Below are 19,508 nucleotides of genomic sequence, written 5' to 3' on the forward strand. Positions count from 1 at the left end.
TGTACTTATTTTGCGTGAATTAAATGTATCAAAGTATTGAATATGGGTATTTAATTGAATTTTAACAGCTAGGTTAATCGAGCTGACGAGATGTCTTCAACATAAATTCATCGCTGATAAATTATACCAAATAGGCTTTAGAGGCATAATCCTGGATTGGATTCTGAGCTACCTCTCTAATCGTTCCATATATGTCCATGTAGGGAAACACGTTTCTACCGAGTATGACAATCTTGGTGTCTCCAGGGATCAATTCTTGGGCCACTTATTTTTATTCTGTTCATGAATGACTTGCCTGAATATATGGTTGAATATCTTGTAGAGTGCATTCTGATTCTCTTCGCAGATGACACCTCTTTTGCTATCAAGGCTAATAGCCTAATCGAATTAATATCTAAATGTGAGATGGTGATCCATCTCTTCAATAAGTGGTGCAGAACTAATTCACTCATCATGAATGTGGATAACCGTTGGTTCTCAGTACTCAGGGGGGAGCTCTGAGATCTCTCGAATGCATCAGATTCCTTGGGTTGTATGTAGACGAGTTTCTGAGATGGAATTCCCATATTGAACATCTAGCAAAAAAATTGAACAGGTCTTTTTAGGCCATTAATCGTCTAAAACACTCACTACCCATGGATGCATTAATAAGTATATACTACGGTATGGTAAACTGTCACCTTTGTTATAATATAGTTTTATGGGGAGGGTCTTCTGGTAGCGACCGAGTTTTCAATGCCCAGAAGAAAATCATTAGATTAATTTTCAATCTGCGTCCTCAAGAGTCCTGTAGACCGACATTTAAGAATTTTGGAATCCTGACATTTCCATCTCTTTACATCTTGAACTGTCTCCTGCATGTAAAATGTAACATTAATAACCTTATGAAGTGTTCACGAATATCAGACAAGACATAGTAGCATCGTCTGCATACCACGACATAACACAAGCAAATATGAGACCTCGCCTACTTTTGCGGGAATCAAGTTTTACAATCATCTTCCGAACGAGCTGAAATCGCTAGATATCAAAACTTTCAAAAAAAAGATCAGATGTATATTAGCTGATAAATGCTTTTACAGCACTCAGGAGTTTCTTTCTGACTCATTGATTTAATCCTTTATATTGTTTCTTGTTAATGTCAAATTTTGCATCTCAAAGTTTGTAACTATGCTATTTTTTTTTCCTGATGTTGACTTGTCCTATACATTATTCTGTGTCTTAGGGATCAATAAAGAATTGAATTGAATTGATTATATAGTTTGTTTTCATCAACAAATAGATGCGTTAAAATTTAAAGATTTGAAATTTAAAAGAATAATAGGTAGAAGACAACAAATTCAGTTACATAATCTGAAGATGTCCACATTTAACATTTATGTGGAATAATTAACAATGGTCTCTGTTTCAGTTATAAAAAACTGGCAAATCAACATTTGCCAGTTTGCTTCTCCTTTGGATGTAGACACCCACAGCAAGCCAGAGGTAAGTCAATATTGAATGTGTAGATCTGTTTGTTACATAGATAAAGAGCTTTTATTAGATTGTCTATTATCCAATATGATATATTATTTCATTTCGTTTCGATCCTAATTAAACTCAATAATATTTCGTTTGATATCCCTCCCTTATCTCTGTGTACTTTCGGTAGTTATTGCCTCATTTGATTGTGATCAAAAAACCACTTGTTATGAGTAGAACAAAATTTATATTTTGGACGTCCGTTCTTGTTATCTTATGCATTCTGTGAAGTTGCCAATAATAACTCTATTTATTATCGTTTATGCAACATTATGATGCGATATGTATTGAATAAAAAATGGGAAAACTGTTGTTTTTACCCGAATGTGTAATGGTTTCCAATACATAATATTTACGTAATGAACTAAAATAGCTTGAAATCTCTGTAAATTAAACAAAGGATTCAGTTGTTGCGATTGAGGATTACTAGTGTGTCCATTGCTTAGACAATTCAGACGAAGCGAACTTGGATTTGGCGATCTTCTCTTTCCTTGGTGGCTCTATATAATATTTGATGTGAGCGACATCGGAAACGATGCGGAAATCGACTGAATTATCTCCAATCTCCTCTAAATCCAAGAAGTCTGGCCACTACTCAAGTTATTAGTCCGATTTAAAACTTTTTCCAAGAGTGAGTGAACGCCTTCAGTGTTTCTAGACATTTCACTAAGAATAACAGGATTATCATCCAAAACTATTTGGAATTTATAATCAAAAGATAGAAAAGATCATAGAGAAATATTATCTAGTAGCATAGTTATTAAAGAACAAGGTGGTGCTGTGAAATGAGTCCCTCATTCTCAGGGAGCCCTCTTAGTTTGACCATTTTTGCTTGATGTGCGTTACACATCGAAATCATATGATTGGCTTTCCACAAAAACAATCCCTCCAAAAACTTACATTTTAAAACACACGCTATGGAAAAATTGGAATTATAAAACAGGGATAGTGTTCATGCAAATAACTCTTGAAATTTCCGAGAAAGACCCAGATGGTGGACGTACGATTTTTTTTTATTCGATTCTACACATTCCAAAACGTAAACTGAAAATTTTAGGGAGAATTTTCCTTTAACGATTCCAAAGAATTATTATTGGAAATAAACCATTTTCGGCCAAATATAATCCATAGCAGTGGAATGTTAGATCGATAGTAGAGCTCTTGTATAAAAAAAATGTGTACTACCATTGCCCAAAGAGGGCGCTAATTACACTTGATTGTTTTTAGTAAATCAAGCAAATTTTTTTCGTTGGAACTACGAATAAAATAATACGAAAATATAAAAGAACGTTAAATTCTACAGAAAAAATATTTTTTTTTGACTCAGTTCAGCCATGAAAAAAATTTTGCTTTGATTCCCCAAAACAACTAAGTATAACTAGCGCCCCCTATTAGCAATGCTAAAGTAGAGACCAATTTAGAAATTGTCATGCCTGAAGTCGTAAAATTGGCAGTTTTCAAATAGAAATTGTAAAACCATGAAAAATTCTTGTGAACATCAAAATCCAATTGTTAGGCAGAATCATTATATTATTTTGAGGTCTAGAATTTATATATAATTCAGAGATTAGACATTCCTAATGAATCACCCTGTATAACCTTGGTTAAACAGGCAGACTACATACTGCATCTGATCATTACTAGTTTTTTGATATCTTTTGTCCACTTTTTGACATGAACACTTGGTCATTTTGAAAAATTCAGCTATTAATATTACGAAACTGATCTAGCATTCATCTAGAAAAAATATTGAAATATTCAAATTTTCGATACCTTTCCAAATGATACCTGAATAAAATGTTATTTCCAGGCAATTGTATTGGAAGGGAAATATTGGAAAAGGAAATTGCATGCAGTGACTGCGGAATACAAAAAATGGCGAATGTTCCACAGACATCACTCTTCATCGCATCAAAAAGACTCCCAAGACACGGTGAGTGAATATTTGAAATCACATGAAAATTTGGACAGTGTATTTGATACCTACTAAGTTCAAACTTCATTTATACTATATCTAGGATATTCTTAACAAATCGAGTATTCCCTGAAAAATTATATGACTAGAAATTTATAAACCTTTATGTGTATATTTAGCTTTTCTTGTCAGGTGATATATAATCTGATATTAAAGTTTTAATATGTTTCACAGATAATGAACGAAGTTGGTCTTTGGGACTCTCAAAGCAACGAAAGTGTACATATGCTTGTGGATGAAGACTATATGGATCTCATGAGTGACACCTTATTTTCAACTATTACAAATCAGCCTTTCCATTTTCCGGATTCTAGGGAAATTGGTAATTATTTTGTCAATGCCATAGATACCACTATCTACACTTCTAAACATATTGTGATATGACATAATCTGAGTTTACATCCTGGAGAGTTTGTCTTAGTTTTTCCTAAATGTGCTCCCAAGTAGGAATCTTCACAAGTTTACCTCTAGGCCCACATTGGGATGCGACAATACCCAAAAGTATCAATAGCATATACTTATTACACACTGCAGTTTATTGACCTCTTGAACACTAGTTTCAAAAGTATGAATACTTTGGAGTATCAAGGTTATCAGGCTGAGCATTAATTTTTAATAACCTCAAATACTCGTAAATCAATCGGTCAACATATCTTCTAATAATTCTAAAAGTCTCTTTTTTTGTGAATATGAAGTAAATACAAGAAAAGGGTATTCAAGATTTTAATAGAAAGCATTCCATTCCCATTTTATGAAGGGGTGGTACTAAATGCTAGAGTACAATTTGATAATGTTATTGACTACCGAATTATAATTAAATAGTGTTATGGGCAATTTTCTGAGGAAACAAGCCAAAATATCGTTTCCTTGTTCCAAGCTGTTATTTTCGCTTTCTCTTTTTTGTTTATATAATATTTCATTTATAATGAAAATATCTTATAGCTAAGGCTGGATTGGCTGATTTCATTCAACCAAGCTTGGGACCTTTACAACCAAACCTTGATGACTATATGGATACTTTTGAGCAAGGTGAAAATTTCATACCAAATTATTTTCCTTGTTTTTATTTTATTCATCCTTTCCTAGAACTAATGTTATCAAAGCTGCCTACTGTACCTGAAGAACAACATGAATCGATATACAAATCTCCTGTTGGATGGCCATATTCTGAATTGGATTTGATTACGTCTAATACTACAATCTCAGTGGGTATTATATTACAATAATTTTTAATCTACTCTTTTTATCGGAGGGACTTAGTGCTTAATATGGCAATAATACAATTAAAATTTAAAAAATTATTTAAGATCTGTTTCTTACAATTAAAATTCCATTGGCATTTACTCCCTCTGTAAGGGCTTTATAACTTTATTTTTAGCAATAGTGTTATTTGACATATTTGGATGTGTATCTAATTCAATGATTGTAATAGGTTTTCATTGATTTTTTGTTCTCTCTATTATTGAGTTGCAAAAAATTTTTTTGTGCGCTTCTTCTCTGAACCGATCTCTTTATCATTTCGTTACAATATCTGTAATTCTAGAATTTTGAACCGGGAATGGTCTCAAACCATAAGCATAAGGGTTTTCTATGGCCATTCGAAATTTGCACTTGGATGTATGAAATGAAAGTTTTAATTTTGTGCAAAATTTCATGTTGATGAAAAAGTTTGATCTTTATTGATATTGACGGAATCATAACACCAATGACCCTACCTGGGACTCGAACCCAGATTTCTGGTGGTCATTTCATGTTGATCTCTTAACTAGTACCATAGCAAATTTAAGGCGGATATTGGAAAATAAATATTAAATATTTTCGTGAAATCAGACCAGATAGTTTCGTGCGTCATCAGAATTATAGAAAATTCAAGCGGTATATCGAAAAACTAAAACCCAACATTTGAGATAGATTAGAGAAGAGGTGGAAGATGGATTTGAATATTCTTCGAGTAGTAGGAAATAATATTGATTGTGTAAAATTTGCAGTGTTTTTTGTATCCTATATGAAGTAAGATTAATATTTCTCTTATAGGGATCCAGCTCATCTCAAGCTCAATATAGCCAAACGATACAATCAGTTCCTGTTGAAAAAACACAAATGTTAACTCCACAAACAATACAGTCATCCAATTTTAATCAAGTGCTGTTGCCAATAGAGAGTACCTATTCCCAAAGACAACCGCCACCAGGTAATTTTCAATGTTAACTTATATCTAAATTATTTGATGATTTTGCTAAATTTCATCAAAATATTTATGAAAACCTTTTTTTTATTCAAAGTACCACTCTGTAGCTCAAAAGTTACGATGTTTAGGACATAGATTTTTGATAACTTTTTTCTTATAAACACCTAATGATTCTTTTCCTGAAACCCCCTGTATATTTAGAAGGTGCAGAAAATATATAATTTCATAAGATATTTGTTCTTTCTCTTGAGATAAACTTACTTCACGTGATTGGTTAATTTGGAATTTTATTTTACAGCTCCTCCTCCTACATATCAAACTGATGTTATCTCAAGAACCAAATCTTCGGAGCGTTCCAACAAATTTGTTGAGAATCAGATTATGCAGAATAATACGATTTATAGAAATTTTTCAGACCCACCTCGAAATATACCTTTAGGAATTTGTGAAGATATAACAAGTGAGTTGAATAGTTTGTAAATGAACTTGCAACATATCAATTACATGGATTGAAATTCTATGATAATCATATGTTGAATTTTTTTTAATGTCCTGTTTTTTCTCGAATTCAAGTATTTTGAATAATTGCTGTTGTTGTAGAAAAAAAATCATGAATCATATGTAACAGATTTTTTTTTCAGCAACGAAAAATCCTCAACAATCTCAACCATCACTGAGCACCATGAGTGAAGCCTCTCAGTTCAAGTTACCACAAGCAGCTGCAGATCTAAGACCTGTTTCTAATCAAGGTTACAAATTTTCTCAGCCTCTGGCTAGACCCAACATCAAATTTACAACACCAGTTTCCCAGGTACACAACACCACAATGCACTATCCCTCAGTGCAATCTCAAAATTATAACACTTATTCTCCTACCTATAAAGTAGTAAGTAGGTTTCTCACTATTGAAGCATGTTGGGGGGTTGCTACAATCATGTGGAGGTCACAAATGCTTTTCCTAATAAAAAAATTAACATCTATTCTGGATAACTACATTAATTAAATGCGATGCCAAGTAATTCGAAATATTATTTACTGAATCTTTGCCAATACTGTATAATATACATCTGTTAAGTGCTCTCTTTTTGAACTTAACAAGCTCAAATCTCTATTCAATTTCAATGACCTTTAATTGTTGTGCCAGCTGCAAGGTTTATATGTCTATCTTATATATTTATTTAACGGTGTTAAATTCTTGGTAATGAATATTCAACAATCATAAATATGTCTAAGCTGAGCTAGAGTTGATAATAGATTAGAAGAGCACCATATACTAGAAAGGTGGTATTCGAGGTAGTATTTGTATCGCCAAGATTGTGATGCGCCGGTGGATTTAGAAGATTCTGGCGATCTAGCATTGAACACTCCAAACACTATCATCCCTAGCGAAAAAAAATACTAGACGGAATCAGCGCGCTTTAAGATCTAAGTTCGACGAATTCACCATAGACGAGGAAAAGTATCGGCCTTAACGCGGAGCCTTGTGGGACGCCACTTGTCGCATCTGGCGAAATCCAGATAAATAACATCAACTCGTGTTTTGATGTCGATCCCAGTCATTATTCATACTGCAGAAGACAATTGATAGAAGATCTACCCTTTAGGAACCCAAATTGCTCATTAGGAAAGATATTTTCTGGTATAATGATAATATCTGCAATACTGGACATTGTCGGTGGTAAACTTGTGGACCGAGAATAAAAATTATGTAACATGCAAGTCTAGATAGATGAAGTTTCTTCTCTTCTTCTTGGTTCTTCTCAGAGCCCTTTTTAGGACCACATTCCTGGAGACCATAGACCGATTCTTGAGAAATTATCGGTAAGGATTAACCAGACAAAGCATGGAAACAGCTCAATAGTCAATACTCAAAAATGTCATGTTAAAATTATAGTCTTCATCAAGAAGCTCAAGAGGAGAAAACCTATTTTCCTCTTATGTTTTGCTTATTTCAATCAGAAATTATCGGTAAGAATTAATCAGAGAAAGCATGGACACAGCCTGATAGTTAATACTCAAAAATGTCATGTTAAAACAATAGTTTTCTTCAAGGAGCTCAAAAGAAGAAAATCAATTTTCTTCTTTTTTCTTTTTCTCTGATTTCAATCAGATTTTTCATTAAGTACTTGATCATTGTAGAAAATGACATTGGTTGAAATGATTTGATACATAATAATTTAATTTTCTGCCTACTACAAGCCCTACTATTGGATGGGGTCAGTCTCTAGATAAACAAGTGTGCAAAAGCTCCCAACTTTACATTAATGTATTAATCAAATATTTCATTCTATATTTTGTAAATGTTGTTACAGATATATAACTTTTTTCTTTATCATATTGATCATTTTGAATCCTTTCATTTTTCCTTTAACCTCTTTTCTAGCATTTTTTTTAATCATTCATGTGGTTGTCCAAATGAAATCATTGTCATTTTCACAAAAAGATTTATTTTCATATCATTTCATTCTCTCCATTGTAATTTCCCTGAACAGCTTTAACAGAGTTGTTTCATCAACAGCAGAAAATTTGCACAAAGAAACTATTCATTTTATTAGTTTTATAGATTCTCACTTCAGAATTTCATTAATAATAAATTATTCTGAGTATTAAGAACCATGACATCAACCATAGTAATAATTAAAAAAAAAATCATGACTTAAATTTTTTATTTTGACTTTTTTATTCAGTATGGTATATTTCCATTTCAGAAAGATGAGAATAACCATCATTCAAGAAGTAGTGGACCTTCAAGAACCAAACATCGCTCAAGATCTTCTACAAGAGAACCTATCAAAAGGCCACCTCTCTTATCGGCAGTCAGTGATCCAGCGTTACTGACCCCAACAAACAGTGTCTTACTAACTCAGTTGCTAACAAACAGTAAGTTTTATGCTATCATTAATGTAATAAGGAGTAACCAGTTCGAATTTAAAAGTTGAAAAAAAGATTAATCTTATAACATATTGACAAAATCTTTTTTATGTTCTTACCAAGTCAGTGAATGTTACATTAAAAATCAGTGATGTTGATAGAATAGGTAATATTGCATTTTGTTGAAAAAATTTTGCAGGAGAAAATTTAATTACATTTCATCAGAAAAATTTTATTGAGAAAGAGAAAAAGAGTTTTTTATTATCATTTTTTCGATTAGTAATGTGTTCTTAATTTTTCAGATTCTAATGAAGAAACGGTGGCTCCACAAAACAGCAGTGTTCTTTTGACACAACTGTTAACAAATAATGGTGAGATTTTATTTTAGATTATTACTGTCGTATCCCACTTCCAAAAAATTCTTGTTATCGATATGATAGATTAGGTATATGCGAATTGATGTTAATAATTTTCAGCATCTGAAAATTCTAATCTGTATAGACAGAGCCAAAGTCCTGTACAGAATAGTGCAATTAGAATAAAGGAAGAAAGTGGTTTGACCACATATTTGACTGATACACCAGCAACTACACTTATCATAACGTCTCCTGTCACCTTCAATTCTGTGCCATCACCCTCAACAGATCATGTGAGTAGAATATAAACAAAAATTTTACATTCATTAAATCAACCATATAGCTTTTCTTTTTTTTTTTAATTGTACTTTTATTATTACAATATTACTTAGTTCTTTTCATGAAAACTGCGGAAAAAGGCTTTTTCAAATGACACAGCATGGCTGAACTCTGCTTATTTCAAGAAACTCCATTGAATATTTTTTCATTTGAATGTTGTTTTCAGTCGATGCTGAACTCCTTCAGTAGCTCAAATAGCCCAACCTTGGACCATGCAGCACAGTGCTTAAATTCTCCAACATCATCGCAGGGTTCTATTGGGTCTCCAATACAAGATTCCGGATCAAGAGATCAACGTAGAGTAGGCCATATTCATGCTGAGCAAAAGAGAAGGTACAACATTAAGAATGGTTTCGATGTAATCTACTCTCTGATTCCCCACCTTAATCAGAATCCAAATGCCAGGGTAAGTATTTAGTGCAACGTTTCATGTCTAAGTTGGTCTTAGCCTTTCTCTTTAACATCCTTTTTCAGTTAAGTAAAGCAGCTATGTTACAAAAAGGTGCTGAATATATCAGGCAATTGAGACAAGAAAGGGAACAGCTGAAAGAAGAAATGAGCAATTTGAGGCAGCAAATAGAAAGCTTGAATACTTCAATCAGGTGAATATCAATTTTTTTTTTGTTAATGTATGTACTTGACGGAAATTCGCTATAAATAAAATAAAAATAAATTAATTTCCACAAATATTTTATTGTCTACGACAATTGTTTCGCCAACATTGTGGCTTCGTTAGGCTTCATGTCTGGTTATTTGAAAATGTAGCCAGACGAAGTCATAGTGTTGATAAAACAATTGTCATAGAGAATTAAATATTTGTAGAAATTATTCTGTTTTTATGTTATTGATAATCTACTCTATTATTAGTTAATACGATTCATTGTCGAATATTTATTGTATTTAAACAACTCCCTTTCCAAAAGGCTTTGAAAGAAAGCGGTACAGGTAGGCGTGTTCGAAATTATTTGGTCTAGTTTATCAAGATTCTGATTTGCAGAGAGAGAGAGAGAGAGAGAAACATAAGAGAGGGAGGGATACTCTATTCATTCCAATATTTAGATATTACATCACAAGTTACTGACTTGCCAGAACTATATAATATTAATAGAATAATTGTCATCAATGCTCGCACTTAAATTTCTTCAGGTTTGAATTTTCAACATTTCTGTCCCCAACAAATATAAATTCTTCACGTTTTCTCTTTACGTAATATATGAGTTAACATCCGACCCAATAAAATTAAAGAGTCCATGCACAATGAATTATGTATGTAGGCAGATAATTGTAGCTAATTTCACACCATGGTGACAGGACTAGAGATTCTGCATGATTATGGTTTCATTGTTATATGAATTATTGCAGTAGAATATTCTTAACATATTGGTGTGAAAGGAACAATTTTTCTCTAATTTATTCAAAAATATACTGTACAGTTCAGAATTTCCTGTCTCTAGATAATGAATAATAGAGGAAATGTTAAATATTTGATTTTGGCAGAATAAGAGATTCCTGAAATCTAGAGCAACTAGAAATAGTTCTTGAGAATTTCAATGAATTAGTTTTTTGTTTCATTCACAATGGATATTAATTTTAATAAGGGTACAGGTAATAGGTAACGCCAGGTTAAATATTTAATTCGTAGAAATATATACATAATTTTTTATGAGATATTAATACATTGGATATTTATTATCCATATTATATTTATTATGATTTGCTTATTGAAGAAAAAAGTTAGAAACTATTCCAAAAAATCCAGTGAATTCTCTTGAACAAAAATATTTGGTGCCCCAATAATCGCAAACGTTGGAAATGACTATATATACAATATTTTTCTTTAGCAATTGTCAGTCTATGCTGCCCACGAATATAGCACCAATCAATATAAGAAGAGATGGTAAAATGCAAGAATTGTTTGATGAGTATGTGAGAAATAGGACTGTTGAAAACTGGAAGTACTGGATCGTATCCTTTTCATTAATTACGTTCATTTTTAGTGAAATGAAATTAATATCATTCATGAATAATCTTGGAATGCTTTTTTCTTAATAATACACAGTTTAGTCTGATATTCAGGCCCCTTCTAGTGTCATTCAATAACGTAGTATCTACGTCTAGTATGGAGGATTTATATAGGTCCACAATCCTATGGGTAGAGCAGCATTGCACTCTAGGAGATCTCAGGCCAGGTAAGAGTTCAGCGAATTTTTCATCATCATTGTCGGAATCAATGTCCTATGTTCAATTTTGGTTCCATCATAATATTTCAAAATTAAATCCACGCGTTGATTTTTTATCACAATCCAATGGAATCCGCATCCTAACTTCAATTGGAAGTTTTTTGATTTTTTTAATAATCATCAAAATTATCCTCAAAAATTTCTAGTAATGTACAGTGCATCCCATTTTGGGTGAGACTGCCAGGTTTCTCGCTTGTTATTTAAGATAGAGCCTTGCGGTTTTCACGTTCCTGTCCTACTTTTTCGTGAAACTCAAGTTGGTCTTATCAGATTTTGCATAACTGTTTCCGTTCAAGAGATACAGGGTGATTTTGGAAATTGATACTTTTCGGACCCCTCCTTTATCTCCGAAGTTATTAGAAATAATGCTGAGGTAAAAACGTCTGAATCAGAATTTTGCGTAGAATCCAGTGGCGTACTCAATTTTTTTTTCTGGGTATGGTTTTGAAGATTCAACACAAACCTATAATTTTTTCAATGGAACACCCTATATATCATTACCTCGTTGAATTCGTTATTTTTTTCCCTTCAAAATGATATGTGATACTATATAGCTAGGATGGTCAGAAATGTTAAAAAAACACTAAAACATCAAATAATGATGATTTTTTGTTAATGGATTTTCCATATGAAAAAAAGGATTAATTGGATAATTTTCATTTGTGATTTTTATTTATAGTAGAGTAAGCAAACAAATATAATACACTCATCACTAATATGAAAAACAAAACGTAGATACCTACCTAATAGCAACAAATAAATAATAAAAAAATTCATAAACATTGCATAATATCTTACAGATTAAACTGTTCAAATTGCTATCCATTTTCCCTAATACATATAATATACTACAGTAAAAGACATAACAGTCTCGAAGAACTTCGTGCATCAAGAGAGGCAGTTTTCCAGGATTTACAAAACCGCCCTTTTATAATATTAAATGCACTCAGGCGTATTGAAAAGTTTTGTCAATTATGTATTAGAGGAAAATGGACAGTAATTTGGACAGTTTAAGCTGTAAGATATCATGCAATGTTCATGAATTTTTGTATTACAGTAGACTCGCGATACTGTGAACACAAAATGTATCAAGGGTGTTCGAGTTATCGGAAGTGTTCATCTTAAGGGGGGTAGGGCAATGTGCAAATTTTGTGACGTATTTTATAATAATTCATTTATTTTAACACTTGAAATATTGTGTTATTTTGGTTTGAATTTGTTTACTCTTCAAATTTTCCAGTACAGCTTTTTCTTGCAGGCGTTTCAAAGTTATTATGTCTTGTATTTCCATAAAATTTTCTTCAGCCCAATAAATAACAGTGGAAATTGATTTCACTGCTTCGAAATGTGGAACTTTGGGCCTTACAATATCGACATCGTTATCTTCATCGTCGCTGTTTTCTGGAATATTTTCATCATTCATATCTAGCTCATCGCAATTCCACCGTTCAATTTCTTTTTCATTATAATCATGCTAAAATATAGAAAATTTGAAGGAAATGAAAATGTATGCTGATTTTACTTACCGGTTGAAGTTCCATTAAGAGTGATATTGTATCTTTCACAACAACTTTTTCTCTATTGAGCATTTCTTGTAACATAGGTACTCAAAGGTATATTATCCTCATCAGTGAAATCTTCAGTGCGATCAAACAAATTTTTCCAACACTTTGAAATCATCTCTGCATCCAATTTGATCCATGCAACTTGTAAATGAGCCACACAATCTTTTAAAGTAAGTCGTTTCAGAGCATCGGTTATGTTTTCCTTTTGACTCACAATTTGACTCAATAAGCTCCTTCTGTAATGTAGTTTTGTTAAACGTAGGATATTCTGATCCATGGGTTGGATCAAAGGAGTCACGTTGGGCGGCATATAAACAGTGAAAATTATTCCATCTGAACTTCGTAATTCCTCAGCCGGCGGATGACAAGGAGCATTATCCAAAATGAGAATTGCTTTTTGAGGCAGTTTTTGACCTCGCAGAAAGGATCTGACCTGAAATTTGAGTTTGATATCATTATGTTATACGAAACGTAAAAAAATTACATGTCACTCACCTCTGGAATAAAATGATGAAAAAACCATGTCTTCAAGATGTCTATCGTCATCCAAGCATTTTTTGAGTGCTTGTAGATGAACGGATTTTTAAAATTTTTAAAACATCTTGGCTTCGCTGCTTTACCTATTAATAAAGGCGTCAACTTATGCGAACCATTAGCATTCACGCACCCCAATAAAGTAATACGTTGCTTAGCCATCTTCAATCCAGGAGCTGCTTTTTCAGAAAGGGCAACAAATGTTTTGTCAGGGAGAAGTTTCCAAAAAAGGCCTGTTTCATCTGCATTGTATATTTGATGGTTACTTAGGTGATGTTCTTGAATTAAATTCTTCAGCTTCTGCTTGAAAGGATCGACTAATTCTGGCTGCGATGATAGCTTTTCGCCAGTAATTTTTAAAAATCTAACGCCATGTCGAATTTTAAATCGCTGTAGCCAACCATCACTGGCATTGAAATTATTGGTTTCTTTAAATTCTTCATGTAATTTTGATGCCATGTGTTTAATCATATCTCCTGTGACAGGAACATTATGTTTCCTCTGATTTAGGAACCATTTGTATAATTTTCTTTCCATTTTTGGATTTTCCGGTCTTCTCAACGTTCGCTTCTTGCTAGGTTTCAAGGTTTTATTGACAGAGTCCTTTATTTTTTCAGCCTTCTTCTTTATGGAACAAATCGTTGATTTTGCTACGCCATATTTCACAGACAAAGCAGTTACACTTAGACCTTTTTTGTGTTCGTCTAATATATTCGCTTTCTCAAATAGAGTTAAACACTTCGGAGGCATCGTTACACTCTGATATTCCGTAAACGCAAAGTACGATATTCACTGTTTCAATAAATCTGAGATACTAAATGTATTATGACTATGCAAACAAGTCTGAACGTGTTCGTAAGCGAAAAAATTAGATTATCTGTCTCTGTTCATGTTACCGAATTTCTGCGATGTTCACGTTACAGAGTAGTCAATGGATCAGAATTTCTGTTCACGTTATAGAGCCATTCACGGTATCGCAAGTTCACGTTATTGCGAGTCTACTGTATTTATTTGTTGCTATTAGGTAGGTACCTACGTTTTGTTTTTCATGTTAGTGATGAGTGTATTATCTTTGTTTGCTTACTCTACTATTTATAAAAATCACAAATTAAAATTATCCAATTGAACCTTTTTTTTATATGGGAAATCCATACTCATTAACAAAAAATCATCATTATTTGATGTTTTAGTGTTTTTTTAACATTTCTGATCATTCTACCTATATAGTATCATACATCATTTTGAAGGGAAAAAAATAACGAATTCAACGAGGTAATGATATATAGGGTGTTCCATTAAACAAAATATAGGTTTGTGTTGAATCTTCAAAACCATACCCCGAAAAAAAAAATTGAGTACGCCACTGGATTCTACGCAAAATTCTGATTCAGACGTAGTTTTTACCTCAGCATTATTTCTAATAACTTCGGAGATAAAGGAGGGGTCCGAAAAGTATAAATTTCCAAAATCGCCCTGTATCTCTTGAACGGAAACAGTTATGCAAAATCTGATTAGACCAACTTGAGTTTCACGAAAAAGTAGGACAGGAACGTGAAAACCGCAAGGCTCTATCTTAAATAACAAGCGAGAAATCTGGCAGTCTCACCCAAAATGGGATGCACTGTACTGCTCCACAACCGAAGTTACTTTAATGTCAATATTTCCGGTTTCGATTTTTGAAATAAATAAAACTTAGAGTAATAGCACCTAAAAGTACCGTGCATTGACAATTCATTACAATGATAACATGACGGGTTTGAAATTTCATCATTGCTTGTAGTTAATTTCTGTGAATATAAATTTTTCAAAATTCGGGTCCTCAAAAAAATTTTTAAGAAATTTTATATTCAATATATCTTTATTCATTTTTTTTCAGTTGTCTTAAACTCTTTGAGATACCTGTGCACAAAAACTGAAATTCTCTCTGAACCAGAAAGACTTCCTGACGAGGCGAGACAGTTATGTTTGTCATCAAGTAATAATCCTTCGTAGCATATGTTCTCCGACAAGAAAATCAGCAGATACTTACAGATCCAATGATTATTTCCTATTTGAAGTTATCAGAGGTATGTTTAGTGTGGTTTTTTTCTTCATTTAAGTCAAAAGTACGAATATCGCAGCAGTTTAATAGCAGATAACACCATGATGCAATAATGATAACTATTATTCCTGAAGGATAGTTACAAACCGAATCGCGTATGCGTCGAGGGAGTAACATTGTGAGGTGATAAATGTCATTATTCTACTCTACGACTAATATATTAGTCTAAGATTTTTAGTGAATACTTTTATTAGTTTGAATTCTTTAGATGATGTGGTTCATTGAAGTTTGCATATTTTTTTATTATAAATTTCGATATTTTTGATATCAGGGTAAATGTTGCTATATCTAGTTGAACAATTTTTACAGTGTATTTTTCATCCATCTCAAAACAAATACCTAAACACTTCTTACTGTTGAATTAGTTCTTTTCAATGGTATTATCAATCTGAGAGAATTTGTGATTGAGCAAAAAGAGAGAACTTCTAATTACTCGTCATTTCCCCCCTAAGGAAAACTTATATATGCATTAAAGAGCAAAACTCCAATTATAACTTACATTATATGTTTGTCGTAGATAAAGAAAATGATACATTTCATTAAAACTCAGTGTCATTCAGATTATTCAATGGAAGCACGAGAGAAAAATCACATTAAACATAATGGTAAAATAGATTTATTACAATTAACTGTCACTGAATAAATTAGTTTCAGTTCTTTTTCATCATATCAGAATCGAAAGTTGATGAAACAAATAGGAATATTCTTGTTTATTTTCTTTTGAACATTACTGATTTTATGGATTGTCGGAGAGACTGTATATTTCTTATTCTAGGAATGGATTTTTAAAGAATATATAACATATATTTTTTCGCACATATTGAATTTATATCTACTATAGGTATATGAAATTTGGGAATATTATGAAACTTTGAGTTTGAAAGCAATGATACACATTTTTCATTTTTTCAATATTCTTTGAAATGAATTGGATGTGAAAATTTGCATAAATGAAGAATGTATATGTTTCTCTTGTTTTTAGATTATTTTTTTAATGGAGCAGTTGAATATGCAACAGCTATAGTATAGTTATGCTATAGGTATTCAATATATTTTTTTTGTAAATAATGTATACTCTTTTGTGCCATGTATGTAAGAAAGATTAACCTTCATAAATTTATTGGGCCGTAGTGAATCTTATATATTATAGTTTTTCATAATATAGTTATTACTTTTTCACACAAAAAAGTAAGCGATTTTTTCTAGTGATTTTGTATCGATGTAACATAAACATTATTACTAAACAAAATTTCAATTTCATAACTTGTCTTATACATGATATATTCAAAATACTTAGTTGAATTCAACTTTAGATCAGGAGGCAGTGTTGCAAACAAGGCAGTTAATAAACAGGCAAATTTTTTATTGATCAAATAATTAGCGAATCTATCGTCAACAACATAAGTATCTGTGAATATGGAAAGCTGTAAAAGTGCTTGGAATGATTTATTCGATGATAATATGGCGACTGAATTCTTTTTATGAAATCATTGTCAAGCAGCTTTTAAGAAATTTTCATCAGCTGCAAGAGGAAGAAGAAATATGTCAGCTACTCGCTTAAACTAACCAACAAAAAAATGGAACGAATAATTTTACTATGAAATTCATGTTTGTGATTTTCCAGTCTATTGAAAATACGCAAGCAACTATCTGTTGAATATAATTTTGACTTGCTTCCTTTTTATTTTTCTTCGACCTTCAATTGTTTTGGCAATCTCAATCGGTTAATGTGCCTATGCCATATCAGTTCTGTGTCATTTAATAATTTGATCTCATCTACTCTTACAGTTATTAACTTATATTGTTGCTAAATAAACGTTACTGATGAGTTCTAAGAAGAGCAAAATCGGTCTATCACTACCTACATACCTCCGATTTATCGTGGTTATCTATTGATCTAGACTTTTGCTAGTTCAATTTGGTTTGTTATTCACCTTCGTTTGCTCTCTGTCAGAGCATTAATTTTTCTTCTTTAGAATTAGATTAACTATATTTTTACTATTCTAAACACAATTAGTGTCGCTTTTCGCAAGTTCAGCAGTTCCTCTACGACTTTAACTGAAAAGTTTGATTTATATTTATTTGAAGAAGTTTCAGCTTGCATAATATTCATTTAAATTCTCCAACCGTTTGCTAAATCCAAATCCAGAGCCTATGCGCCAGCTGATGATTGAATCACTAATACTATCTATCAGAAAAAATAAGGATTAATATAAAATCTCTCTAGTATGTTACACTGTCTCCATCACTAGTAGAAAATTCCTGATGACCAAATAAATGAGGTAGTTATATTTTGTTAATCATATATGTTATACCACGTATTGTGCAAAAAGTGTAAAAATGTAAACTAGTAATAGTGCCTTGGAAATGTGTGATACCAGTACAGATTTCTAGAAATATGGCATATTTGTTGAAATTGAGATGACTATATACAATAAAGTCATCAATGTTTTTTAGAAAGGAGGTATCCAGATCTCTTTTATATTTGCAATTATTGAAATCGATAATTGATGTTAAGAATTAAATGGTTTTCTTTGTTATATCGTTCAGATTGTTAAGAAGAAATTACTTCCTAAAATCAACTGAGATCATCTTTCATTCAAGCGATTCAAATCGAATCTCTAGAGGATATCTTATAGGGTTTTGAGCTTATTAGGAGTTTAATTAATATAGGAAAAACTGCACAGATTCTTTTTCACCGATCGATTTCAATAATTTGAATATTATTCGAAAAACTATCAGAAATTTTCGCTTTTGCAATATATTTATGACGAATACTTCTCATTTTTAGAAATCATGTATTGATTTTTTTTTTGATTCAATTATTTTGTTACTGTACTTATAAGACGAATAATTTCATGTTATTTTATAATCGTTGTTTATTGTAATAATTTGTCAAATTCATATCGCATTAAAAAAATTTTGTTTTTATGAATTTTTGATTTATTAATTTTCCTATCGAATGGAGTGAGTCTCGAAGAAATTTCTAAGTTTTGGCTGCTTGGGCCGCTTCCAACTATGCTCATGTACATCTAGTACTATATCCTAAATAAAATTGGAGCCATGACGAACAACTGCTACTTTCCTTTTTTCAAAAGTTTGCGAAGGGAGAGCATTTATTTATAAAACCTTCTCGAAACGTGAAGATGTCACAATTTATTAAAATAAAAAGAAGCGACTTGGCATGCAGCATAACTGTCAACTAACTTTCAGTTAGTAGGTCCCGACGTTTCGGCAAGCATTCGCCAGCCGCCTACGGGGAGTTGGTCTTGAGAAGGACCGATTTGTTTGGTTCTGAAATAAGCCCTTCGCCACACCATAGTATAAGGAATTCTTATACTATGGCCAAACTAGGTCTGTCTGAACTTGTACGCACCATACTTCTTTAGATTTTGAATTGAAGGTATTCAGGTTTGAACCTAGGTCAGCTAAGTTGCAATTTGTTCACTTTCACCACTGGTCTACAGAAGCAGGTAGAAATTAAAATGCATTAAGTTTAATATAATTTACACTTTAATTCCGACAGACACAAAAGTTTTAGGTATAGAGAGGTAGGTTGAAAATGAAGAGATATCAAATATGCTTGGAAATATTTTAACCATATGTATATTACACAATATTTTATAATATTTTGAATAAAAATGGTGAGAATGAACAGAATTCAGCTAATTCAGTAACACTTTCCAAATCATCAGGTTATTGTGTGTATCGAAATGCCGTTTAAATGTAACCTTGATTGAAAAATCAAGAAAAATAAAGATTATTATTATTATGAAACATGGCTGAACCAAAATGGAGGCAGCATGAGCCTTTGTCCA

General features: G+C 32.1%; 1 protein-coding gene across 7 annotated transcripts in view; it reads left to right on the forward strand.

Annotated features, from left to right (window-relative positions):
• The window catches only part of LOC123678738 (carbohydrate-responsive element-binding protein), a 31,801-nt gene extending 13,180 nt beyond the window's left edge, over nt 1-18,621 (forward strand). The window contains exons 3-20 of one of the 7 annotated variants that reach the window (XR_006747285.1): nt 1,412-1,485; nt 3,332-3,454; nt 3,671-3,818; nt 4,439-4,525; nt 4,583-4,701; nt 5,531-5,687; nt 5,983-6,144; nt 6,326-6,570; nt 8,393-8,564; nt 8,858-8,926; nt 9,032-9,204; nt 9,417-9,656; nt 9,725-9,852; nt 11,092-11,215; nt 11,310-11,439; nt 15,466-15,655; nt 15,710-15,813; nt 16,208-18,621. Coding sequence is in view for 3 of the 7 variants with exons in the window: in XM_045615897.1 (XP_045471853.1) it covers nt 1,412-1,485; nt 3,332-3,454; nt 3,671-3,818; nt 4,439-4,525; nt 4,583-4,701; nt 5,531-5,687; nt 5,983-6,144; nt 6,326-6,570; nt 8,393-8,564; nt 8,858-8,926; nt 9,032-9,204; nt 9,417-9,656; nt 9,725-9,852; nt 11,092-11,215; nt 11,310-11,439; nt 15,466-15,581 (2,267 nt within the window). In the remaining 4 variants the exon portion in view is untranslated. Of the gene's footprint in view, nt 1-1,411; nt 1,486-3,331; nt 3,455-3,670; nt 3,819-4,438; nt 4,526-4,582; nt 4,702-5,530; nt 5,688-5,982; nt 6,145-6,325; nt 6,571-8,392; nt 8,565-8,857; nt 8,927-9,031; nt 9,205-9,416; nt 9,657-9,698; nt 9,853-11,091; nt 11,216-11,309; nt 11,440-15,465 lie in introns of those variants that run through there. The other 6 variants (XR_006747283.1, XR_006747284.1, XR_006747286.1 and 3 more) reach the window with 6 other exon arrangements.
• The last annotated feature ends 887 nt before the right edge of the window (nt 18,622-19,508 follow it).

This window comes from Harmonia axyridis, chromosome 4 (assembly GCF_914767665.1).
Source record: "Harmonia axyridis chromosome 4, icHarAxyr1.1, whole genome shotgun sequence".
Lineage (NCBI taxonomy): Eukaryota > Metazoa > Arthropoda > Insecta > Coleoptera > Coccinellidae > Harmonia > Harmonia axyridis.